This window comes from Cucurbita pepo, chromosome 1 (genome assembly GCF_057944985.1).
Source record: "Cucurbita pepo subsp. pepo isolate OVF chromosome 1, ASM5794498v1, whole genome shotgun sequence".
NCBI classification, from domain to species: Eukaryota; Viridiplantae; Streptophyta; class Magnoliopsida; order Cucurbitales; family Cucurbitaceae; genus Cucurbita; species Cucurbita pepo.
In genome coordinates, this window is record NC_141798.1 from 5,716,838 (window position 1) to 5,744,001 (window position 27,164).

The 27,164-nt window shown below is 35.8% G+C and overlaps 2 protein-coding genes across 6 annotated transcripts; both read right to left on the minus strand.

Moving 5' to 3' along the window:
• Window positions 1-273: 273 nt before the first annotated feature.
• On the minus strand, window positions 274-4,883 carry LOC111777140 (ras-related protein RABE1c). Its single transcript, XM_023656605.2, has 9 exons — window positions 4,732-4,883; window positions 4,519-4,628; window positions 3,686-3,758; window positions 3,251-3,351; window positions 2,559-2,624; window positions 1,518-1,615; window positions 1,246-1,308; window positions 1,057-1,149; window positions 274-943 (listed from the first exon to the last, which is right to left on the minus strand). Exons 2-9 carry the CDS (start codon window positions 4,589-4,591, stop codon window positions 860-862), a joined length of 651 nt encoding a protein of 216 aa, XP_023512373.2. The 5' UTR covers window positions 4,592-4,628; window positions 4,732-4,883; the 3' UTR covers window positions 274-859.
• A 928-nt stretch (window positions 4,884-5,811) lies between these two features.
• On the minus strand, window positions 5,812-26,657 carry LOC111797341 (uncharacterized). Of its 5 annotated transcripts, XM_087118422.1 has the most exons (20): window positions 26,175-26,657; window positions 23,673-23,760; window positions 22,501-22,580; window positions 20,985-21,076; window positions 20,184-20,702; window positions 19,807-20,064; window positions 18,788-18,853; window positions 17,958-18,137; window positions 15,729-15,780; window positions 15,336-15,620; window positions 13,157-13,267; window positions 12,308-12,496; window positions 10,693-10,968; window positions 8,972-9,595; window positions 8,682-8,832; window positions 8,330-8,603; window positions 8,182-8,242; window positions 8,020-8,088; window positions 6,496-7,104; window positions 5,812-6,310 (listed from the first exon to the last, which is right to left on the minus strand). In XM_087118422.1, the coding sequence occupies exons 1-19, from the start codon at window positions 26,394-26,396 to the stop codon at window positions 7,018-7,020; spliced, it is 3,684 nt and encodes a 1,227-aa protein (XP_086974548.1). In that variant the 5' UTR covers window positions 26,397-26,657; the 3' UTR covers window positions 5,812-6,310; window positions 6,496-7,017. The 5 variants fall into 5 exon arrangements, with proteins under 5 accessions (XP_086974548.1, XP_086974547.1, XP_023536102.2 ...); XM_087118421.1 differs by having other exon boundaries at window positions 8,330-8,832; window positions 26,175-26,656; XM_023680334.2 differs by having other exon boundaries at window positions 8,330-8,832; window positions 20,985-21,035; window positions 23,332-23,760; window positions 26,175-26,214.
• Window positions 26,658-27,164: the final 507 nt, after the last annotated feature.

A 27,164-nucleotide genomic window follows, 5' to 3' on the forward strand; every position in this document is an offset into this window, starting at 1 on the left:
TAGTGTCGATCAGACATGATGGTTTGAATGTTTGATCTTAGCTAAAATACAAGCAAGAACAATAAAAAGATGGTGATAGATAGAGCGACGCCCTGTGAATCCAATGAAGATCGTAGTTATTAAAAATAGAAACAAGAAAGAAACTAGAAAAACCTGATGTAGGAAAAAAGAACAAAACTTCAAGAAGTAATTTCAAGAATGAAAAACTAAACAAAGAAAAGAGAATTGGCGTCAGCTTTCCGATTTAGCTTTCTCTATTGCAATACCGAACACAAACAAAATTAATCTTTCATTTACTTTGCCCATCTCATAATGTAACAACAAAATGACTCTAATACTAAACATCACCAAGCACGCCCTGAAAGTAGAATGGTCCGACAAAAGCCATAGCAAGCTAAATTAATTGCAGAGCTTCACCATGGCTGCAAGAGTTAACATTCAATCATTCCAATTAGAGTTGGGTGTTAAGGTCTTATAATCCCAATTACAAAGCAACCGATGCAGAGAGTCAGAGACCATTCTTTCTTGCTCCTCATGGAAGAACATGCTTTAATAATCCTGATAATCTATCTACATCAACACATGTGAGAGAATAATTGAAGAGTCCTAAATCCCAACCTCAAATATATAAAAGAAAGAAGAAAAGGGAAAATCAGACTGTCTTTTGCCAAAATAGAGGAACAAAACAGAAACATTCAACACAAACTGATGATGATTCACAGAAGCCACGACCGGGATAGAGGAACAAGCCCACCACAATCTCATCAGGCTTTGATTTCGTTCCCAGAAGGCACACCACCGCAACCAAGAAGAGCGTTTTTTTTCGCTCTTTCAATTGATTTGATCTTCTTGTACCATTTTACGTGCCGCAGCAAGATGACTTTTGGGCCACTTGACCACCCCCGTCTGCTGCGTCTGGCTTGTTTATTTTGATTGTTTGAGGCTGGATTACAAACGGATATCATTCACATCAAGGTTTTACTTGGTGACAACAATTTCTTCATACAATCCTTAAGAAAATTCAAAGCAATCCAGGATTGAAAACAAAGTACATACCTCTGCCTTCGAATCAGTGTCTGCAAGCCTTTGCTTAATGTCCCTAGCAATTGAAAAGAAAACCTCCTCGACATTCAGGTTTGTCTTTGCACTCTGCAGAATATGTTAAATGCAAGAACAAAGAAGCACAAATAAATATTTACTACAAATATTCTAACTTTACGTGGTCTTGAAGCATTTCTAACTTACCGTTTCAAAGAATTTGATTCCATATTCATCAGCGAGAGCTTGACCTTTAGAAGTAGGCACAGCCTGTGACAAGATTAAAAAAGAAAGATACAGAGTAAACAAAGGAAACATCAATTGCGAAATATTGAAACTAACTCCTACTTTGTTACATTAGAAGGCCAAGTATGAACTTTAAAATGGAGTTGCATTTTAAGTTCTTGGACCTGTAATTCTTTGGTGCCAAGCAATAAGAAAGACAGGTTGGGAGCAATCTAGCAATACAAAATGCTTACCCTTTTACTTTCATCCATATCAGCTTTGTTTCCTACCAGTATCTTGTTCACATTATCAGATGCATGCTGTTCAATGTTGCGAATCCAATTCCTAATGTCTGAATAAGAAAAGAATAAACTTCATAACAGAAAGAAATAAGAAAATTGTAGAAGCGATTAGAAACCGAAGTTAGGGGGAGCCATTTGAACCCAAAAATCCAAAAATACCCCCAAGATATCCCACTAACATGAGTTGGAGGGTGAGCTTGACTCATACTTTTTAGTTTAAACATTTTTTTAGAAAAATATAACACTTTTAATAAAAGTGATTTTAATTAGAATACTTATATGTTTAGTTACATTTTCCTAAGAGTACATAAAATCAAAAGTGTGTTTGGTCACTGCATCCAAAAGGTGACTGTACGAATACTAAATAGCTAAAAGTAATTTGAAAAATTGATCCTTAGTCAATTACTATAACCTTTTTGGAACGTTAAGGTAATTCTTTTTAAATGTTTTAAAGCAATCAGATTTTTTTTAAATGATTTTATTTGTTACCAAACTATACAAATTTAAGAAAAATGCTTTTAGTCATCCAAAATCACTTGAGTAGCTAAGCCAAACACTCTTACTTGGTTTCAGGTGTAACAATATGTTTCAATCAGTTCAGTTTGATACACAAACAAGGTCAGTTGGTTTGTTCCGTTATTATAGATGGTCAGTTGTGGTTGGTTCAGCCTAATTTTAATCCATTTGGTGATGGGTCATTTTAGTTCAAAGAGTCATTTTTTAACACTATAGGTTAATTTGACATCGGGGCAAAAAAATCCAACCCACTTATACCCCTAACTAAAGCTCTACAAGAGTAGAACTTTCCCACCTTGATGAAAATTTATGGTTACATAAACTAATTTCACATGTTAGAAAAATCTTGAATGAAATGGTAGACAGAATGAATCGTGAGCCCATCAAGTCAGTGCATCCAAAAGAGGCAATCGTTATAAAAGATAAGCGTAGCAATCGCAAATCCGTGCATCCAAAAGAGGCAATAAAATAACTCACTGTTAAAAGATGACTCGTCAGTGACATCGTAGACCAGCAAAATTCCCATGGCTCCTCGATAGTAAGCTACAGTGTGAAAAACAAAATTACACCAACATTCAAACTATAATCATCATATTACAGACAATAAAGTTTTCACTTCACTATCACTGGAATAAGAATGGGTTTTAGGGAATTGACGAAGGGAGTTACTTCATTACCACTTCTCTCTCCATGCCACATGACAGGAATTAGAGGCAATTTCATGAAATAAACTTATTCCATATTTCTACCGTTTCCTACAAATAAAAATAAAAGAACTAGAAGCACTTTGGTCTCAAATCAGACATTGATACTTCAGGACTAATTCTTTTCATTCCTAAATCAAAAGAATTGAAATGTTCGATGTCAAATTAAATAATAAAATAAGCTCATAAACTTAAATGACTCGAACTGTTTTTTGAAATCTCAAGCCTTCACTTTCAAGCTTTATTCCAAAACATTTTCCAATGGGCTAAAACAGACAAGGTTGAATGGTCAGAATTTTGGAGGGCCAACCCAGATACATTAAAGATCAGCATTATCCCTGATTTCCTATCTACATTCAAATAGTACAAAAATTTGATCATACAGATGAATGCCCCACTTTCCTAGAGGAAGCATCTATCCTAAATAATATCTGGGAGAAATAATATTAGATATCAGATACATGCCTGTTGTGATTGTCCGGAAACGCTCCTGACCAGCTGTATCCCAGATTTGCAATTTGATTCTCTTCCCATCAAGCTCAATGGTTCTTATCTTAAAATCAATACTGCCATGAGATGCATATTAGCTGATATTAAAGAGATGCTTCCAAGCTACTCGTACTTAGAAAACATATAGAATTTTTTATGCAGATCAATTAATATCATACACAAGATTACCAGTACATAAAAAATGTAAAAACCAGCTATTTGATAAAATGATTGTTTCAAACCACTTTAGTACCTACTACCTCATTTCAGTTAATAGTCCCAACTACGAGTCTATGACCATTACGAAGCCTTTGGATTCTTATTTTTTTTTTTTTTTTTTTTTTTTTTTTGAATTGAAACAGTACTAAAACATTTCAACATGCAAGCTTCAAGGGTACACAGGCTACAAACCCAATTGTGGTGATAAAACTGGTTGTAAAAGAACCATCAGAAAAACGCAGAAGCAGACAACTCTTTCCCACACCTGTAAAACAATTGAAACCGAAAAAGCTTAAGTGAACACTATTGGTATGAGAAACTGATAGGCTCACAAGTCTATCACAAAATTTTCATGAGATTCCCATAAATAAACTTACTATTCTTTAATGAAAAATGAACTTTCCTTTTGCTAGAGGCCAACTAGCTCTAACAATTAAAGCACTTAAATTAGTAAGTGGCAGAGAGGCCAAACGTTACACCTACAATGCATCATACTAAGCACATGCGGAACCACAAACAAAAACATCAGTCAATTAACAGGAAATTTCACCTCGATTCCAACAGACATTTAAGCATAAATTAATATTCTCGAACACAAAAAGGTCACGTTCTCCATGTTGGGCGTCAAAAGATCACGGCCACTTTTACCAGGTATACGTCGTTGTTGCACACAGAACTACGGCGTATTCCACAAGAGAATGAAATGTAAACAATAATATGTCGAGAATGCCATACTTGACCCCAAAGAGGTTCCCAAATAGAGGGAGAGATCAACAAGAATCAACCATTTCAAATCAAAAGGCCCAAACACAAAACGAAAACATGCAACGAATTCACTCCCACCAAAACGAGAAAACCCGAAATCACATTGATGAAAACAAATCCCACACCACAATACACATGACCCATTCATTAGATCTCTAAGAGCACCTCCCATTTCCATCATTTGCTTCGTACCCAAACATAAAAAAAAGCAAACACAATAACTTAAAACTCGCAACAAAACCAAGGATTTGGGAACATACCGCTATCGCCAATAAGCAAAAGCTTAATGAGGTAATCGTAATCAGCACGAGCCCTTGCCGGTGGTGCAGCCATCGGTTTCCAGTATCTTTCAACGAAATTTTATTCCCACCTGCGACCCAGAAAAAGGGGGCGGACACAAACAACGACTCAATGAAATCGAACCGATACCTCCGTCAAAAGATCAAACACAGAGAGAGAAGAGGCGATATTACCTTAACGAAGCTTAGCAAGTCGTCGGCGACATCGAGCGTGGAGAGAGAGAGAGAGAGAGAGGGAGAAATGAAAACAGATACTCTGATTTCGCGCGGAGATTGGCCGATTGGGACCGAACGACTGCGCCGAGACGCGTGTATACGAAAAGCGCTTTTTCCTTCTAGGAAATGTGCTCAGTGTTTCCAATCCTACACTCGGCTACACTCGATCCTACTTTTTTTTTTTTTTCTAATTTATTTATTTCCATTTACATTAATTAAGTGCCAAAAAAAAAAAAAAAAAAAAAAAACCGAAAAATGAGCACTTCCATCTCTTATAATTAAATAATAAATTTACCCATAGGTTCATAGAAACTTTGCAATTCGTAACTTTGTCACTCCAAAATAATAATAATAATAATAAATAATAATAAATTCAAGTAATTAATTTTTTTTTTCTCTTTAAGGTTTAAAACAATTTTTAAAGATTTTGTATTTCTTTTGCATATGTCCTAATTTTTCAATAATTTGACTTTAGTTTTTTCTTTATTTTTTATTTGTTAGTTTATTAAAATATAAGTAATAGCATTCCGAGAAAAATATGCCCCAACACCGTAAATTATATTTGTGGGTACGTTTAAATGACTTGTGAAAAAGTTTTTCAAAAATACATTTTTTTTTAAAGAAAATAACCGTTTAGATTAAAATAATGTTTGGTTACATTTTCTCAAGAGAGTAAGTGCATAAGTTTAATCGGTTCCCATGACACTTAAAAATACTTCTACAAATGTCGAAGTAGTATAAAAAAACGACTATTAAATACAATGATCTAATGATTTTAATTTTATGTTTAAAATGTTATGATCGACCAACCCTGCCAATGGCCTATACCTAAACCTTAATTGTAAGAAGCGCTGTTAGAAGGCGAATACTTCATTTTAGAGAGAAAAATACATTTAAAAGAGGGGCGAGTCAAGGAAGAAAGACTTGTTTACAATGAAGACTAACAAAGAAAGAAACTTGCAAAAAAGAGCCAGTTTTCATTTATCTTTCATGAAGAAAGCATCTGAATTGTTCACCAAATTCAAGAAACAAAAGACATGGTACTCGAACGGAGCAATTTTAACTAATATGATTGATATGATACCGCCCAAATTTACAATTTTCAGAAGCAAAACACTACAGTTTCAGGTATCAATACAGTAAAAACAGAGCAAAATGGACACTTCAGACTGCCAAATGCTCTGTGGCTGTGGGAAAAATGAGCACAAGAAGATTAAATAGTAATGATTACACAATGAACGCTTCCAGAAAAAAACCCATACAAGGCAGGCAGGCAGTTAAATGTCCTAAAAATATCGGACACCTGCAATGCTCTGAAAAATGAGATACATTATTTTGATGATATTTTTCTCCATCAGTTAAGCTGACTTTACAGACTTGCACAAGCGAAGAAGATAAAGAACATGGTTAAAAGACTGCCTTCAGGAATGACAAAAACAGACGAAGGCTTGGAGGTAATGTGGTTTCTGTACAAATGAAATGAATCTTCTTAAGTTTCACTTGCAAGTCGCCCGAAATTATGATAAACAACATACAGCTGTTTCCACGACAAAGAAGACGTGTCAGTGCAACTATTGAAAATAAGTTATAGCCTTATAGGTTTCTCAAAGAATATTCCAAGTTGCAACACAAAAAGAACAGAGTATTCATCTGGGAAATGGAAAGAAAATAAGTCAAGCATGGAGATTATACTTCAAGTTTGAGAAGATAATAGGGAAGTACCTGATGAAAGTATCAAAAAATTTCCATTTCCAATGATTTGTGGCAGAACAGGCAGACAAATCAATCGATGGGGGTAATCCAATAGGCTTTCCCGAATGCCTTAGTCACTATCTCCTTGACGTATGTTGAAAAGAAAAGTTAATAGACATAGCCAAGGAAGGATCTCTACAATAGCTAATCTGCAGGGCCAGTCATCAAATCAGCTCACCATCTTCGTGCGTGCTTAGCAAAGAACCAACTGTACAGTGGCAGGATATAACTATGAATAAACAAGATCATCCCGTTGTATCACTATTCCTTTCTCAATGGATAGTCATTCTCCTAGCGTGATATAAATTAAGTTTCCATATGAGTAGACGAGCTCTGTCATGTACACTTAGTCAAGCGCATTTCTTCATATGCTCCAAAGATGGAAAATAAAGTAAGTGAACGAACACCATGTGTATCAAAACTTTTTCTGCACACGGCCGAATGTGATGCATTCATGTCAAAAACAGAATGCTTCCAGAAAATCGGAGTAAATCACAACTCGATGCCCATATCGTTTGCCAGTTTAAGTATACCACGCATCTGAAGGTATGGATTTTCCAACAGCTTCTCATTATTGCTCTGCATGGTGCGAGCAGAAAGCAAGCAAGCATGTTAGCACTTTCAGCTCAATTATCAAACGAAGAGAACATCTTGGTTAAATTAATTCTAGCAATACCGCGAGAGACTTTAAGGTCTGTTTTTGACATGCGTGAATTGGGATGTAAAACCAAAGAGTAAGACAAACATGTAAAGTATATGGGAATAAATTTTATAACATGAGATGTAGATTTCCATTCATTTATTATCTAAAATCAAGCTATATTTGTTATAAACTAATTAATAATAGAGTTGAATTAAATTCATAAAAAAATTATTACATACAAATTTAAGTTCTTCTTTCTCTCCCCCTTTTCTTATGAGCTCTTTCTAATTCAATACAAGTATTGCTTATCCTTAAAAATAAAGACTGCACATGGAAAAGAGACAAGAAGCGAGCAGTCAAATCATAGAATCTGCTTTTACAAATGCCCCACAGCCTCCAGGTGACGTCCAGTGCGAGGAAAGCTGACTTAAAATGTCTATGAACCCTAACTTTTCAAAATACAACAATTATTTGAATGTTTTTGCTTTCATTAGAAAAGGGCTAACTAAAGGGCATTTCTAGTGTAAAACCCTGACTTCTTTCTTTTCTTTTTCCCCTCACTCATTTGGTAAATCAAACTAAACTTTGTTTATTCCTTTTGGGCTCCCTCTTGCGCTTTGTTTTTTTGTCGAGGTCCTTGTTTTTGGACTTTTTGTAAGCCTTTCATTCTTTTCCAATGAAAGTTCAGTTTTTTACCCAAAAGGAAACAAAAAAAGAAAAATAAACTTTGTTGGTGCACGGTAACACTAGTAGAGATAATGTAAATGCCTAATACAAATAAATTTAAAAAGTTCTGCAGATACATTAATCAAATCAGAATATGTACTTCACAACAAACGTGATAACATCACCTGCTGAGCTTTAATTACAAGATTCTGAAGCATGTATTGGTACTTTTCAGGTTTCTCTGTCATCATACGCTGAAAACCAAAAAATTTTATTCATTACAAAAGGAAAAATAAAATTGAAATTTCATAAAAAATATATTTCATGGTGGAAAGGAATTTTCTTGCCTTCAAAAGAAACGCTGAAGAGTAATAGGCCACCCTTGAATCTGTATCATCTAGAAGCTCTCTGTAAAATCCCAACAAAGCAACACTTTTAACGTATCCACACATAGAAGGAAAATTCAGGAAAGGAGAAGGGGAACTATGAGTGGACCTGAAAAATTGTTCCCCATCCACTTCTTGGAAAGCCAATGAATCAGAACTGCACTTAGCAATTAGGAGTAAGAGCAGCGCTGCCCGTATGTCAGAGGCGGCACCTGGGTGGTTCCCTCTTGCTTGGCTTCCAACAGCAACACCCAAAGCAATGTTGTCTGTTGCTGCCCCAGCAAGTTGAATCAATGGCCAGTAGAACAGAGCAGCAGGAACATGTGAAATCAACTGCATGGGGACAATAGTCTGCCCTTGAAGCAGTAATGCTGCCATGGAGGCTGTATCATGACCAAGAGGATTGTTATAAGTTTTACTATATCTGCTTTTCTCCTCCTTTAGCTCTCCAAAGTAATTACCATCCAGTTTAGCTTCAGATTCAATAGCCCCTGTCGTTTTACTTGCACCTGAGTAATCTAAAACTCTGCCGTGGGGCATATCATCTCCAATTGGTAGTTCAGAAGCTTGTGGTACTCTCAGGCATAATTGAGAGAAAAGTATGTCACACATCTGTTCAGGAAAACACAGAGCATATGTAGATGATATTTAAGTACGTCTAAAATATAATGTAACCCATTAGCTTTTGGGTTCATTGGTGATTTAACAAATAGGTAGAACAAAGAGCAATATGTAGATGACACTTAAGTACCTTTAAAATATTGATGCGATCTGTTTCGTTGATCTGAAAGACCAAGAAAAGAGAACTGCACATAATGTCTATCACTGCATTAGCTATCTCCAGACGGCTATCTTTGGATGCCTGGTCAAGATCATTGCTGCCAGAATTTCGCATTTCGTTCTCATTCAACAAAAATTTGCATCGCATAAGAAGTCTTTCTACTACAAATAAAAAGCCCCATCTAATGATGTTGTGTTTCGACTTTAAAAGTCCACACATTAGCCAGATGGAAAGGGGTACGTCTGAAGCAGCTGAATAATCATTTACACCAGCGTATGCAATTCTCTGCTGTAATCTTTTCACATTTGTCCACATACTCTCATCCCTTTCACCAGTTATTTCTTCAAATAGAAGATCCCCCAGCCAAACGTGACCATTTTGACGATAAGCAATTCTCTCGGAATGAAGAAGAGAATGCAGAGTGGCCCATGATAGTTTGGATTTCATGCTAACACCATTTCTTAATCCAGAACCTTGAATACTTTCAAAAAGTTTGAGAGATTTGGTTATCTGTATCATATAAGAGAACTCATTGTCCAAATGCGTAAATGATTTGATTATTGTATTAAAATTTTCCATTACGTTCTCCAAGAGCTGCAAAAGAAGATGAACAATCAAATGTTGGTATCAAGTTCTAGATAAAATTAAGAGAAAAATACATTTGATCTCAGCCTTACAAGAATAGTTTGTAAACCTTAAAGCCACGAAATTTGCAACAAGGCTTCCAGTTAACAAGTTAACAACAATATGACAGAGTGGTCTCATAGGTACTGGATAGTATAATTCTTTTTTTTTTTTTTTTAGTAAAAGAGTAAGGGGTGAAGATCACCCTACAAGACCTCGAGTCAATTTGAGAGGGCTGAGAACTCTCCCAAGAGGGTACTCCTTCCGAAATAACCAATACCTTCCTTTGTCCCCTTTGACATTACAAGGAACGCGCACCACTAACTCTCAGTACCTTGCTTTCCATTTTACCGATACTAGAGTACATGTTCACAGTAGGAGGCCTAACATAATAAAAAAAATGCTTAAGTAGGTTTCTAGCTTAATCGTCCATGTTGCATATGAGATATGCCCTTCTAAATAGTTACTACTAAACAAGATTAATAAATATTTGCTTTGGTTTTTTATTCTTTACTGTCCCCATCATAATTGTTCATAATTTTTAACAAAATTAATTTAAGATAAGGATGGGACATTTCTAAAATGTCCCTCCCTCATCCATCTCATCTCAAATCATTGAGATCTAGACACTTTACACTACAAGATATCAAACTAACAGGTCACCATCTTCCAACTCTTCCCCTTTTTCCCCTATTGGACTTCCCTTCTTCCTTAACTAAGAAAGTGCACAAGGTTCCTTGCTTTCAGAGAGACAAGGAAAGAGAAATAAGAGAGGGAGCTGATGTCAATAAATGGGTGATGGAGATTGTCAGATGGAGAAAGAAGTAAAAAGAAGTGGATGAAAGGGTTAGAATAAACATTTAATATAATATTTTCATCTAGTAAAAACTATTTAAAAGAATTGTGGGTAGAAAGAGATACTTGAGGGGCACTAGAAGTTCCCAAGGATAAGCATGCCAAGCTGCCACTATGGTTCCAGAAAATTTTACTACTCCATCTCAATAGAAACTGTTTTTTAGACCAAGCAAGTTGACACCCTACATTGGCAAATTTAGAAGAGCCCATACCGTATTTAGTCGTTCACTATTAGGATATCTACACAATGCTGATGAGATAGACGCTCTCAAGATCTCCCCAACACCTTCCACTCCAAGCTTAACTGAGATGTAAAAAGCCTCAGGTGCATTGGCGAGAGTGAATAGGGCTGCAAGGGGTTGTATCTCATCATCACCAAATTCCATAACTCCTGTTGCGATGCAAGATTCATTTATTTGATGCAAAACATAATCAAAAAGCACCAGAAAGAGATTTCTCCGTTCTTCTCTTGAGTTTGCTAGAGAATACTGCATTAGAAAAGTACTAAAATATTAGAAAAGTTAGATATAGTTTTAAGTCATTTTTCTATCAGTTATCATCAATTCTCCTCGGACAAAGAAAGGAATGAACGTCACTTTTAATCTTGAGAAAATTCTAAATAAACTAGACCGCCAACATGTAAGCCAAACAATTCAACTTGCCACAAAGTTACAACTAGAAAATTAAGGATTTCACATGGAGAATCACTTAGGTATTGGTAATTACACTTTGGTCCCGAACTTTGAGATTTGTGTCAAATTGGTCCCCTAGATTCCGAAACTGAACAATCAAGTCCCCAATATTTGAAAAATGCTTGATTTTGGTCCCTCAATTAACAGTTAACTCCATGTTGACATGACAATGTTTAAAATTATATTAACTAAAACAAAATAATAATAATCATAATCATAACACTATTACTTAAAAAAAAAAAAAAAAAAAAAAAAAAAAAAAAAAAAAAAAATTGAAGACCCATCCCGCTTCCTTCCTCCGTCCCCTTCCAGTTACCCTCCCCCCGCTCAAAAGACCTACGAAACCCCATAGAAGACCCACGAAAATTTTCAGAAAAAAGGCCTCCACGGTTGATCGAATAAAACAAACCACTACAGATCCAGAAAAGTTGTAAGCAACAACCGAAAGGGAAAAAAAACTCAGAGATAAAGGTCTCTCCCTCTCTCTCTCTACTTACATATAGATCTAAGAACGGCTTCATTTCAGACATATCGAGAGCGAGGTGGCACCGATGACCATTTTGAGGAGAAATGGCACGATGGTAGCTGCCAGAGAAGGGGAGAGAAAGAAGGGAGGAGATGTGGGAGAGTGGGTGGGTTTTGAAGAAGAAGATGGGGAGGTGGTTTTTTTTTTTTTTTTTTTTTTTTACCTTCTTATGACTGAATAAAATGAAGAATATAGTGAAGGTGGACTGTCAATGGTGGCTTGCCGGAGGAGGGGTGAAGGGGAAGGGGAAGGGTGGAGAGGAGAGATATTTTTAAAAATTACTTATTTGTTTTTTTCAAGTATTATTGTAATTTTAGTTATTATTATAATCTTGACCATTGCTACATCAGCATGGAGTTAACAAAATTAACTAGGGATCAAAATCAAACATTTTTCAAATGTTGGGGACTTAATTGTTCAATTTTGAAAGGACTAATTTGAAATAAATCTAAAACCTTACCTTCGGAACCAAAAGTGCAATTAACCCTAAATAATAAGATTCCCATGGACAAAAATGGATGTAGTAATGAGATTTCTTGCAATTAACAATGGCTGAAACAGGTCGGTCTCCTTAACCCGTGCAGTTGAACTGTAAAAAAATTAGCATACCTCAAGGAAAATAAACTTAGTTCCTCCAACCAGATCCACCTGGTCTACAAGAAATATGGGGCTTGAAGCATCCTCTGTGGAATCCTCCGGGACTTCATAAAACATATTTGTTAACAGGCAAATAAGCCTGCAATGAACTATTTCAGCCCAAGAATTTCTTCTGCTAGTCTGTAGGAATGCTTTAACAACCTGAAAGGAAATAAAGAATAAGAAAATAAAGCATCATACCCCATTATAAATAAAGTAGCTAATCGAAAAATAGCATAAGAAAATTAGTTGAACAATAGCTTTACTACAATGTATATTTCCCTATTGCCAACAGGCCAAATGGGCATAACTGATTTCAAGATCACAAGAAAGTAGAGGGAGGGCCCGATGTCTTTGCCACAGGAAAAGGTATGATTTACACGAGAACTACATGGCTTACACATCTGCTAAGCCTTTTTCATAAGAACCAAATATATATACTTTAGAAAATATAGTTTCATCAAAATCAATATATTCTAAAGGAAAATCGATATCATTCTTCCCAACCCCCTGGAAAATAATAATAATAAAGAACTTGTGAAAAAATAAAATTAATATTTTTTTTTTCCTAAAGAAAGAGAGGCAAAACATTTCAGAGAATGAACGGAGGAGCTATATTGTAATTCCTTGGGTCTTTTTGTGCATAACAAGAAGCCCAAAGGTTGAAATTCAGACTGCACAGTCGTTCTCCATTGTTAGAGCAAAGGAGTCCTTTAACAGACAAATAAGTGAGTCAGGAATTCAGATATAACCCCCCCCCCCCCCCCCCCCCCCTCGTGTTTATTGTTTACTATCATTGAGGCAAGTTAACAAACAACTCACCCTTATGTCAAGGCCCTTTAATCGGCTTCTCCTGAGTCTACCTCGATCACAAACAAAATAGAGTAAACAGCTCAAAGCAGACGTCCAGACAGATTCTTCCATTTCTTCAATCTGCAATCACAAAATGGATGTTTTAGAAATTTACAAAATAATGGCCATCCATATGAGCTATTTTAGTTACACATCTTCCACCATAATTTTGTGCCATGCCCTTATTTGTGGTCTTCTTACAATCACAGTCCTTTCTAAGAAGTAACCTTCACACAAATTTCCCAAAGCATTCCCTTCCAATCAAGTCATGCGCTGAGTTGACGTTTAAGTCCATTCAAGTTATTGATTTAATTACTTGTGACTAGTCATCATCTAAATTTGTAATCTCATTCAAGCTGTGCTCTAGCCCATTTGAGGAAACTACAAATATGCATCTCCCATGCCAAGAGCGTAGTGCAACATCCAGGATCACTTGTATAATAAGAGAAGTCGTGGGATTAACAATTCAAAAAAATGGAACTGTAGGTAATTGAGGTAGAATTAGGCATTTTGTTCCTTAAGAAGTTGTAGATATTGTGATCAAAATCATAATTGGTCAATTGCACTAATATCTTGGTGCACCATAACGTTTGGCTAGATTCTCATTGCACTTATTGCACCTTAAAGGAGTTGTTTTGTCATAAGAGGGGATAACTCAGGGTGGTTTGCTACTAAATATACCCTTACGCTAGTACAAAGACCTCTTTGATCTGTCATTGCCAAAGCTCAGCAAGTGCTGACTACAACCGTAACTTCTCAAATAGGGGTAGTGGGCTGGAGAATACTGCTTTTCCTTTGCTGCTGAGTGTTGGCTTTTGTGACAGGGTCCTTTCAGTGAGCAGGGAGGGCTGGTGGGTAATCTAGCCCCATTGTTTAGTTCTTCGGAATGTTCTTTTCAGTAGAAGTCGATGAGAGAGTGGTTTGGCTAGATTTCTTGCTAAAGAAGAGATGAAAGAATATAAGAGCAGGCAGAAAGAGAGCCCCACAAAAAAGGAGGCAAATGTGGGGATGCATATAGAGCCAATGGGAATGTCCCAGCCCTTTCCGATGAGGGGGAGGGCCTACTAAAGGGAATGGGAAGAAGAAAAAATATGAAGAAGAGTTTGAGGAATCTTTAGTGTACCGTCAACTACAAGGGGAAGAGAAAATATGGCTTCCTAATGGAAGTGTTGGTTGGCTAAGAGGACGGGGAAAAGGAGGTTAGTCAAGGAGTTGTTACTGTGGGAGCGTCTAGATATTTCCATTCTTTTGGAGACTAAACAAGATAAGTATTGCCACGCTTTTATTAGGAGACTATGGGAAGACCAATGTGTCGAGTGGATGGGCTTGGAATCAGTTAGGGACATAATTGGAAGAGTCAAGCTTCCTAGAATCATGTCATGTATAAGATTCAAAAGTCAGTTGTCTACCTGTAAAAGTTTATTTTTCTCTTAATGGAGAGGCCAGTCTTATTCAGTGAGTCTGGAGTGAGATTTCCAATTACTTCTGGTTGATTTTTAGAATTCAGATATCCGTGAATAAGATTATTGAGGGAGTGATGAAGATTTTGTTGTGGAAACGGGTTGATGAGGGCGAGGGTCGCACCTGGTCAAGCAAGAGGTGGTGTTGAAGACCATGAAACCAGAAGTAGTAACTAAGAGCATGAGATTATATAATGAGACTTTCCTGGAAAAAGGGTGGTGGGGTTTCCTCATAAAGCCTGACACACTGTGGAATAGGGTGATTGTGAGTAGGCATGACCCTCATCCTCTTAAGTGAGTTGCAAATTGTGGGTCTAGGGCCTTATCAAAAATCCCTCGAAGGTTATTTCCTTTGGATTTCCCGTCTTTTACTCAGTTTATTAAAGAGCTCCAACAAGAAGAATCAATAAGCATTTTCTCCCATAAAATCCATACGCTCCTATCCTCCCCATTCCCATTGAAACTTCTGTTATTTCGTTCAAGCTAAATTTCCCAAAAGAGCGGATAGTATTGCATCTAACAAAGCACCTAGGCATTTTTCTTGGAAATCCTGAGCATTGCAAAATTCAGAAATAATCTTTACCAAACTGTTTCAAAGAAGCTGATGCTCAAAATCAATCTTTTGGACTGAGCTATCCTAATTGAAGAAAAGTAAATTTTTTTGCAAAAGCGTGAAAGATCATACATACCTGGACAAGAAGAAGCAGTGTCTCATACAAGATGTTCAGAATCCAACATTCGAATTTGTTAATAGATGAAGTTGTACTGATATTTCTAGGAGAATCAAGATTTGTCTTCCCCTGTGAATTAAATTGGGCTTCTTCTGCAAGATATGATTCCTGAGAATACTCTTCTTCAATTGTAGAGTTGTCATTGAGCATGATTGGTTCCAATAGGTGAGCATGAACACCAAGGTTCAAGATTAAATCAAATGCACGAACTTTGCATGTTGATCTTTGAGAACTAAGCATTTCCTTTGAGGAAAAAAATATAAAGATAATGTTAGAAAGACCTTAACCGGTGGAAAGTAAGCTAATTGAATAACTTTAAAATGATAAATCAATCCAGAACTGATACATCACCTCAAGCATGAATAAAGTAAGAGGAGCAGCAATCCCAGAATCTAAAACATACCTGTAAGAAAAATTATTGAATAACTTCATTCATGCTTGACAAGTATAAAACTAAAAATATACAAAAGGCAAATATATTGAAACATCAATGGGCTCAATAAAAATTATTTATGAAGCCTTGAACTTAAGAAATACAGACAAACTTGGACTAAGGTTATCATTACATTCCTCAAAGATAGATGATATCTGATCTATCAGATTGTTTATATCTTGAATAAGGTCATCTCAATATAAGAGAATGGTTCACATTGCTATACCAAAGAAATTAGATCCGAATAAATGAAGAAAATAATTCATGAATAAAGACGGAAAATAGATTCAGATGTGCTTCAATATCTCAGCACACATTTTTTTCTAATAAAAAACCCAAAGATATATAAAGAACACAAAATGTAGAAACAACCCAGAGGGCAAGGGAAAGAGGCAACCCCCTCCCAGTAAAACTAACAGAGAATAACCTTCTAGTCACTAAGAATCATTACAACTTAAAAATAAATATAAGAGAAAGAGAGAGAAGAAAAAGAAGAAGAAGAAGAAGAAGAAGAAAATCAAAATTTATGTTTTTTTAGAAGATAAATAGATTTAATCGATGAATGAAATAAATGGAGCTTAAAGGACTCCCAACACCTAGAGATGAATTACTAAAAAGCTCGTCAATCGGAAATCATAGAAGAAAGACTATAATCACTAAAAGGGTGTTTATGTTAACACCAATAGAAAGCATGAAATAAAATCAAATCTAAAAGACAATCAAAGGTTGTAAAGGTATCCCTAAAAATTCGTGCATACAATCACACTAAACATACTAGAAGAAAACTCAATCATGGCCTGCCAGAAAGTCTTTTTCACTCCATGGAAAGGAAGATCCCACAAAAATTGATGCCAAGATACATGATATTTCATTTGGCAAGACCATGGACCCACAAAAATGTCATAATAGATGTATGTATTTCGATATGCAAGATAATTAATGTCCAAGAATTAAATGTCTGTGTTTGTTTTGCAGGTTCTATTCTGGGCGCCACTTGAAGGTCGCCGCTTCTCTTGTCGCAACGTGAGGGTCACAACCTACTCTCTTCATGGCTAGGTTGTGACATTCTCCCCCACTTAAACTAGCCATCGTCCTCGATCACTTACTTTGGGGCACAACCACACTTGACATTACATGTTTTAAAAGCTAACCAAAATTTTAAAGAAAAAAATAGCTAGAGTGTCAAAATCTTATTTGAGTGGAAGTTTTTTTTTTTTTAACCAAATAAAATAAAAATTAGACCATCATTACTTGCATCGTGTACAAATAAAAGTATTAAATTCAATCATAATTAAAAATAAGAGTACCAATTTTCTGCCTAACTTTCTTCCTCTTTTATCCTTGCCTTTTGGTTTTATCAATGAGCATTAAACTTATACCTAACTATTTAAAATCAACATATAAATTTCACTCTATATTTTTCATTTAATTATTAATAGAAGTTTACAATTATCTTTTTGGGATAGAGGTAAAATAAACAAATAAATCTTAATATATTTTTAAATTTTAATTACATTATAAACATACCAAAGCCATAAAAAATATCATGCCCACTCTTTAACTCTCTCTCCTAATAAAAAAAATATATACATAGTAAACATATCGAATAAAAGGCATCAAATCAAGTTTTTTTACTCTATACATGCCCACTTTTTAACTCACTCTCCTTATAAAATATCTCATGGAAAAATGTCTCATCTTTTAGAAGGCTAAAAAAATTTCATGATTCAAGGAACATTTTTTACCACCAACAATTAATACCTTGGTTCTAAAATTCCAAAACCCACGAAATAAACATGGATAATTTTTATCCATGGCAAAACGCGGACACCAACTCCAATGAAACAAACAGGGCTCTTCCCTCTTCCTCCTAACATAAGCAAACCATATTGAGTGTTTATCCTAATTGATAGAACATGACTATTAGGTAGATCTGCAACACACAAGATGGTTTGGTACATAGTGCCAAAAACATTTTTTTTATGAACAACCACACTTTCATTGAGTAAAAATGAAAGAATATAAGGGCATACAGAAAAAGAGAGGTTACCAAAAAGAAAAGCTTCCAACCATGCAAGATGAAGCAAATGGAGTAATGAATAGTATATGAAAGCTGCAATAAAGCATCTAAAAGGACAAAAACATACATGTCAATAATGAGCTTTACGAGAACACTCACGGCCACATCCATCGATGGCTTGCCACTATTTGTACTTAACCTAGATGTTACTGTAAGAGGATTAGCGATGGGTGAAGACATTTCAGAGCAAACTGCAGCAATAACCTCGCACACCTCGGCAGGATTCAGTCTCAGAGGCTGCTGTTCACTGATGGCCATGAAGTGAATTTTGTGAGGTACATATGCAACCACAAGATATTACGAACAGTGATTAATAAAGATTTCTCTAGTTTTTTTCTTTTAAACTTCCAGGTTAGAGAGTTCAATAGCATGTGAGAGTAGGAGATTCAAACCTCTAACCTCTTAATCGAGGGCATATGTCATAACTAGTCATGGCCATGTTAAAGAGCTCATATTAACAAATATCTTAAATCAATATTACATGCCAGACCCTCATATTAATTCAACCTTGATAAAGAGAAAAAACAATAATTGCATAAAACGGTAACTAAGATATGATAACACCCAGCCTACCTCTTCAATAACATCATACAATCAGGCATTAAAAGCCTAGAAGACAGATTCAACAGAAAGGGAAAACCTTAATGTAAACATTCAATGCATGTAAGTTTCAAATATTGCATGAAGACAAGACCACTAATTTCACAAATTTTCATAACAGCAAGACCAACATTCATAAGCAAATACATTTAAGTAATGATAAATTTCATGGTTTTAAATGGAAAGTACTCTCCAATTGGCACTCTGTGGCTTCACAAATTGGAATAAGTACTAGCGTAATGAATTTCTATATCTTTTGAACTTACAGAGTTTCATGTCAAAATCTACCATTTGTACCTGTAGTAACGGTATTGGAAGAGTGGTCGAGCCTTTGGTCGAAATGTACTCCCAGGAAAATCTTCCCTACATGACATTATTAAGATCATCAGGAGGCAGATTTAAAAAAGTTAACCTTTCTTTTAGTATTTGGAGAAATAATTCGGTTGATATCTATTATGGACATCTATAGTTAATAAAAATGACTTTTTTTTTTTCAAGCTCCTAATAATGAATGCAGCCTAAGCCCTGCCATTTTTATAAGAATAAGAAGATTGATAGCTCATCTATATACTTTTTACTACCACTTTGTTTTGTTAGGGGTGGGATCTAAATTAAATTATTTTAGTTTGTATTCCTTCCAACAAATTCGCTATGTTAGATTGTATTCTATCCAACACCCCTCATATGGAGAAAGCAGAAATTAGAACCAACAGAATGGAAATCCTTCTGGTTGAAGTGCATTATATTTCCCACCTGACCATTTGATTACTAGATACAATTCTTACATCTCAACAGAGACCAAAGTTTGGTTTGTGAACATTTTTTTTATGAAAACACTTGTCCAGGGTTCTTCGTATTTACTAGTCTCCTATCACTAGGAGAAAAAGGTAACATGTTTTAATAATTTAGTTAATGATAACTTAGGTTCCTAAACTACAGCATATTATACAGATTAACCATATAACCATAATTTGTCCCCGATTAGTTCTTCATCCAACAATTTAAATAAATCCTTGGTATAACATTTAGTCACAACAACTAGGTCATTTCTACTACATACCACAATTTTTGTTGCCAAAGGACACAACAGCAAGGACCGAAATGCAAAAAAATAGTAGTTAGAAAGGGAACAAAGATCAAAAAGGGGGAGAGAGACAAAGTTTAGACACCATTGACACCCTCTAGTAGTAGTAGGGAGACCAAAAGTTCAGTTTAACCAATGTCTAGTGTATCTTTTAAGTAAACACTAGCAAGCATGAGGAAGCTAAGTAATAATAAATGAAAGCAAGAATAAACTTAAGACAAAAAACCTATACCAGATCTGATGCAAGCCTGATTTTGTGCGCTTTAATGCAGTTATAGCCCTCAAGTGGAGACGGGCAGATGAAGAATTGGTTATAGTTGCTACAGGCAAAGGCTGCGATAGTTGATCAAAATATGGCATATCGGCTATTCCAAAAGATTTCCAAGGTTGATCCTTCATTTTGGCTTCTGTACCTCCCACTAAAAGTGCTGCTGCACCTACTTCTAGAAGATTACGTGTTCTCAAGTCTTGAGTATTAGCAAAATTATCACTGTACCATAAAACAGATCCAGCATTTAATTTAACGGATGGAGAATAAGCAAACTAACTTATACTACAGCATGCACAAAAGGCATAAAGAAAATGAAGGTTATTTAAAAATCTAATTACCTATCTCTTTGGAAAAGAGATGGCCGTTGATCCCCAAGCCATCGCCATTTCAAGACATCAAGTGAAATGTATTCAAGGTTGACCGTACCATCAACTTCTTCAATATTAGATAAATTTGATATAGATAAAACTGTAGGTTCTTTATGCTCTGAAGACTCTCCACTATTTGCAGCATTTAATTGTGAATTGAAGGATCTACTCAGCATAGATGACAGTGCAGGTAGCGACTGTCTTGACATAGAAGGTGCACCAGCAAAAGCAGCTGGTTGAAATGATCTCCTTGGTATATGTTGTCCCACCAAGGAGCGAACATATTTCAGTGATTTTATAAGTGCTCCAGACGCAATACTTGATACGGGCAAATGAGAAAATGTAGAAGAGGTTGTAGGTGCAGTAGATGGTTGAGTCAAAGATTGAGACCATGGTGCTGACCTTCGGTTTGGACTAAAACTACACTCACGAATTGTGTTTAAGCAAAACCGGTCTATCTGCATTAGTGTTTCTTCAGAGGGTTTGTATCTGCAAAAACAAAGGATAACACAATTTTGTATCAAAGAACAGCAGAGATGCTCCTCCGATGAACGTGCAGTCGGGAAAGGCATTTGAGGATGAAGAAAAGTTCAGGAGCAGTAGAATCATTTAATGTGGAAAAAAAAACAGGAAAAAAGAACTCTGCCGAATGGAGAATCTTGTTTCTTGTCAAAGAATTATGTATATATATGTAAGGTTCACGAGGACATTCAACCCAGTTCAACAAGTATTGAGGTATAACTGAAATATAAGATGATTTGATTAACATACCTAAGAAGGTAGCGTTTCAAAAGTGCCACAGACCTTGCAACTACAGCTGGGCTGGATGCACAAAAAGCCAAATGAGTTGTAAAACAGCAGCACTGGAAATGAAGAATATATATGCTCAAAGAAAAAGCTGGAGACAAGAAAAATTAAACATAATTGTGCGTGCATAATAAAAATAACTTTTTCTGTCCATAAATTATTAGAGGGTATCCAAGCACATAGAATAATAATAGTCAATGGATTGGTGAATGAACAAAGAGAATTTACAACCCAAATGGTTTTCAGGTTATGGTTCAATCCTTGTAGAAACCTAAATAACATGTCATATGTTACCAATTTCTGATGTCAAGATTATAGGGTCATGCAATTGTTTTGTGAGACTAGTCAAATGAGCAAGGATAGCATTTAACACCTACAATTATTCAAAACAAGTATGAAGGATATTGATATAGCTCTTTCTCAGAACATAAGCATAAAACAGAAACAAATTTCAGTTCTCTAATTTCTAAGTATTTTTCTAAAGTAAAAAACCAAGCTTTCACTGAAATAGATGAAAGTATATACAAAGGTACACAAAACAACCTTCACACCCAATTACAGAAACGACCACCAATCCAAAAGAATAATGATAAACTGATAATTAAAAGAAAAAAACCGTATTAACAAACGCCCATAAAGTGGAATTAAACCTAATCATATCCCAAAGATCCCCCTCAAACGGCTCCACTCCATAAAAAGTTCTACTATTTCTCTGAAGTTGAACGCCCCAAAACAAAGCAAAAAAAAAAAACGAAAAGGAAGATTCAAGAGAACCTTCTCAAACACAACCTCTGTTACCAGCAAGCACAAACTCAAAGGTCCTAAAGAACATGTTCCATAAAGAGGTGGCAAAACCACAATCTCAAAGTAAATGGTAAGTTCCTCTTCCTGTCACCATAAAGGACACACTATTGAGGCCACACATGATTTGCCCAGTAGTTCAACTTAGCCAAATACAAATGATCTGCCTCTAGCGACCATTAAATTAAACCAGTTTCTCTAAGATCTCAGTATCAGCCAGCTGTAACGAGAGAGATACAGGGGCTCTAGGATTCACCTAGGTTGAGGCAATTCTTTGGGGTTCTTTCCTTTAGCTTATCAAATAACTCTCCCTCCCTCATTTTGAGTAAGAACTCTTTGTGGTTCTAACATGTGATCATACAAAAATGTTGAACGTACATGTATCCATGTATAATAATATTCGTTGTCCGTTGAACCCAATGACATCCCAAAGAAATAGTTGAAAGTTGGTTACTCTATGAACCAAAGTAATTAAAAAATTGTAATTGTCAAAACCTAGTTTTAGAAAAAATATCCTGATGTCTATGTACATCTGCTGATAACTTAACAGGATATGAAAATAGAATCATCTTCTTTGGCAGAATGTGAAAATAAAAGCAAACATTAGGGTTCACCATCTTAAGCGAAAAAGATAGTTCCTGAGTCTATTTAAACCAACATCATTAAAAAGTTTGGTTACCTTCGTTCCCTCTCTGCAATTGTGTGTTCCAAGATCACACAATATGCTAGGTCTGTTGTTGCAGGTGCGGCCAAATAGTCCTATCATATTGATAAAACTTTTGACGTTAGAGTTAAATTCTAATGCAATGATTACTTCGTAATAATTAATAAATATGCCTTTTTTATTAAACAAGAAACAACATTTCGTTGATATATGAAAAGATTCTGAAAGTTCAAGGAAACAACCTTCCAATAGGAGAAAATATAGAACTAACAAATCAAATAATTACCCAACCAAAACGGCAAAAATGAGAGCCACCAGGAAAGACTAACACCTTTAAGAACGCAACAGAATAAAGAAACTAACCAACAAAAAAGAACCTGACCTAAGACCGAAAACAAAGAACCAAAGAAAATGAACAATATGATGAAACCAAAAGAAAATAACCATCAGTGACTACTCCCCAGCGGCCAGAGCAAAGCAGACAAAAACAACAATCCAGCCATTCCAAAAGCTTTCAGCAGACCCAAAAAGAAGAAAGGAGCTGCCTCACGACTGAAAACACTTTGAGCCAAAAGGACGCAAGCAGGAAAAGTCAACAAAAGAACTTCGGCCACAAAAGAACCAGCAGAACTCAACCAGCCTTCAAAGAAAGCCACAAACAGAGGAAGGATCCTAGGCCTTAATCCCATAAACCTCGAGGCCAGAACCCTTTATGAAGGAAGAAAAAGAGACTATCTTCAAGCAAACTCTTTGAAGGACCCCTTCAATAGACTCTTCAGATGAGATCTTAATATTGCTCCAAGACGATTAGAAAGTTGACTCCAAGTCAACGCTGTTCATACTCACCATAGAATTTGCGTCTATCTCTACTTCATGCTCCCAATAATCTTCCTTATTAAGATTCCCATGCTTGCAAAAAATATGCAATTTCATTAAATGAGACTGAGGGTAACAAGCTACTCCAATCTCGCAGAAGATAGTAGAGACTGAAGAGAGTTTTGAAGTTCAAGAGTCACCCAAAATGGAGCTGTACTTAAGAAAGCTGCCTGCTAAAGAATCAGACCCATTGCTTTGAAAGGGAGGATAAACAACCACCTTCTCCATGTTGTGCATCTCTATTTGGGTTCAAACCAATATTGAACGTTTCAAGCAATCTTCTAAAGCATTGAATAAGGGATAAGTTAAACCTGTTATCCAAGATGTTTTTACTTTGTATGGATGAAGGCCTCTTATTTTTAAGAGCACTGAATCATGATAGTTTTGGGCAATCATCACCTAAGCAGATGTAAAAGTGAAATCCAACATTAGAAAACACAGGAGCATGGTCCCAAATATTTGAGTGCACCAATTAAAAATGTTGAATTGTGTGTGTTTTTGCAAAGAAAAGGTAAGCCATGGAACTTGCTCAATAAAAGCATCACAAATAACTTGACTAAGATTCAATTAGATCCGAGACCAAACTTTCTTATATGTATTTTTGACAAGGCAGACATAAGACTGGTGTTTTGTTTCTGTTTTTTTTTTTCTTTTTTTTTTTTTCTTTTTTTTTTGTGCAAGAAATCAAGCTTCCGTTTAGAGAAATGAAAAATTGTTTAAGGTCATACAAAAAGAAAAGTCCAAAAAGAAAGAGAGACTCAGATCAACCATTAAATGGGAATCTGATCCAACAAAATCAACCTAAGATCATAGTAACAAAAAGGCCTAGTAACCAAGGTCCACAAGGAGGCATTGAACCTCACCACTTTCCAAACCCATCAAATGATTACTCCACCTGTCTAAAAATCCGATTGTTCTCTCAAGCGAAACTCCCTGCAAAATAGCAAATAAGCTAGTTTGCCACAATAGATGTCTTTCCCAAAAAGGCAAGCCTAGGAGCACCTCCTCAATAATAGTGTAACCATCGCTATTCCACACCAAACGTAAGTCAAAAGCACCAACCAACAAAACCTGAGAGACTGAACAAGTAACAACCCCACAACAAGTGATGCAAGCCCTCAGTTTGACACCAACAAAGAACAAACCACTGCAAGTACAACACAATGGAAGAGCATCTCTCGACACGATCCTTCATGTTGGCTTTCCCATGTAAAATCTACCATACAAAAAAATTAAACTTTGTAGAGATTTTAACCTTCCAGATGGAGGAGACAGCAAAGGCAAATTGGGGAGGGGAATGGACGACCAACAGACGAAAGAAATCACTGGAAGAGCACCCCCTAGAAGAATCGAGATCCTAAAGCCTAGATTCCCTTCTCCCTTGAAACATGTGTCGATCCTAAAGAATAGAAAGAACACCCGCAAAATCTAATGTCCCTCTGCCAAAAGAATCACATGACAAACCTAACGACAAAAAGGCCGAAGGATCAAACCCCCAGTAACATAGAAGCCACAAAATGAAACTTCTCATTTGAAAGATGAGACAACGTGGGAACAACTCACGAAGAGGTTTATTACCCACCCACCAATTTTTCAAAAAATAAAAACTCAAGCTCTTCCCAATACAGAATTTAACAAACGAGGAAAAAGATGGGAAGCCAAAGGTCATTGCTTTCCAGAGATTTTTATTAGGCTCTTTGGCCCTACCATCTGCAACCCACTTGAAACGTTGTGGAACTTCCAACTCGTAATGACTTTGTGCCATAAGATGAGTGTTAGTTGGGCAATACTTGAAGACAACCTTAAGGATTGCTATCTTTTCCGACATAGGAGGCTTTGTATAACTGATTGATGAGGGACAATTGAGTTGACAATGCCCCTAAAAAAACCTTGTTCCAGCTAGACCTAGCTTTCTCTTATCACAGTGATTCAATGGTGACAGAATTTCAAATTTTAAAAGGTGTTTTTGAAGATCAGAATTGTGGTATGGAAGTCATGCCTCAACCAGTTCGATTTTCTGATAACTTGCAGCTAATAAGTATTCAAACAAGAACCTTGATACGCAAATTTTTTCTTTGTTGAGTAGCCAGCTATGTACTATTAAACCATCGCTATATTCATTACAGTTCTATATTTTACGTGGACATTAAACAGAAAGCACAACATTATGCAGATATACAAACGCATAAATTAAACAAAAAAAAAATAGTAAATTAAAGAGGATGAAGATAATACCGATTCACTGAGAATTATCCCATGATGCAAATGTACCCCAATAGAAATCAGCACAAGTTTCATATAGTTCAATTGGACATGAGTATTTGAACGGTCTTCTTTAGTTGTGATTTATTTTTTTTTAAAAAAAAAAAAAAATGATTGACGAGAACGCATTCACCTAAAAGAAGTAAATTGCGATAATTATACTTCCACTTGGACGCTGTAATGTCACCGATAAGCTACAAAAAGCACAAACGACACTTCCAATGTCCAATTCCGAAACATTCGACATTAGAAAACGAAAGAAAAAAAAAAAAAAGACAGATTGATATCGGCACAATTCAATCGCAAAAGCGAAAGAAACATTCATGGGCATAAGAAGCGAGACATGGTTATAAATCCCAGCCCACAACCAGGCAAAAAATTAAGCTCAGACCCGACGAAATTCCCTCAACCCACGCAGCCCAAGTCAAACGAACAAAAAGTTCCAATAAAATAACTAAATAACCGAATCAAAAAATGTAGACTCTATAGTAATCCAAGCAGAATTGCAAGATCCAAACGGAACGAAAAGCAAAAACCCCGTAATCACTCACCCGGAGGGTCCTGGAAGCTTCGGCAACGAGGACGGAAGCAGAGGGACCTCCATGATGCGAATAAGCAGCGGAGGAAGAGAGGCAATCAGCGACGGCCCTTCTTAACGGTTCAGGAGGCTTCTTGAGCGATGAAGATCTCAAGCGAGAGACTCCAGACAGGGGTCCCAACAGTTGGAGCCGAGAACTCCCCGGACTCCGAGAAGGACTGAAGGTAGAAGACATAAGACCACAAAATTCCACCCACAAAAAAAAAAAAAAAAAAAAAAAAAAAAACGAAACAATAAGAAGAAGAAGAAGAAGAAGCTGAAGGAGTGAATTGAAGTTCTTGAGAGCTCGTGGTCGGAAGTGTTTTCTTCTACATTTGATACAGAATCAGAAGGAAACTGCTTGAGGCCTCGCTGCCTGTGAGAAAGTTTCAGACAAGAGACGGAGAGAGTGGATGGGAGGGAGGAAGACGAAAATTAACATTTTCTAAAAAAGAAATAAAAAATGGGATTTGGAATATATTAAATAAATAAATAAATATTAAATCCCAAAGAATTTCTAGTTAAAAAAAAAAAAAAAAAAAAAAAAAAAAAAAAAAAAGAATCTTAAAATTCGCGAGAGTGGAATTAGCTGTCCATATTGGCGAATTTTATGAGGCCTATTAGCTGGCAAGCATGCGCTTCCCTAAATTACATTTTAAAATAATAATTATATTTTATCGACTAAACTCGATTTTGCGGTAAGTAAATATAAATAAATAATTTTATTTTCTAAAGTATTTTTGTTTTCTTTTTCTTTTATATAATACATACTTTTGTTCGATAATATTTTTCTTTTTCTAAATGTATAATTACGTTTGATGTTATCTTACTTTTTAATGTAATTATTGTACCTTTTATAACATAATTCTTTTTAATTTTGAAAATTGGAATCTAAAAACAAAAAAAAAACATAATATTTACCCGTCCTCCCATTATTAAAAATAAACCGAAATTTTGTCGAATT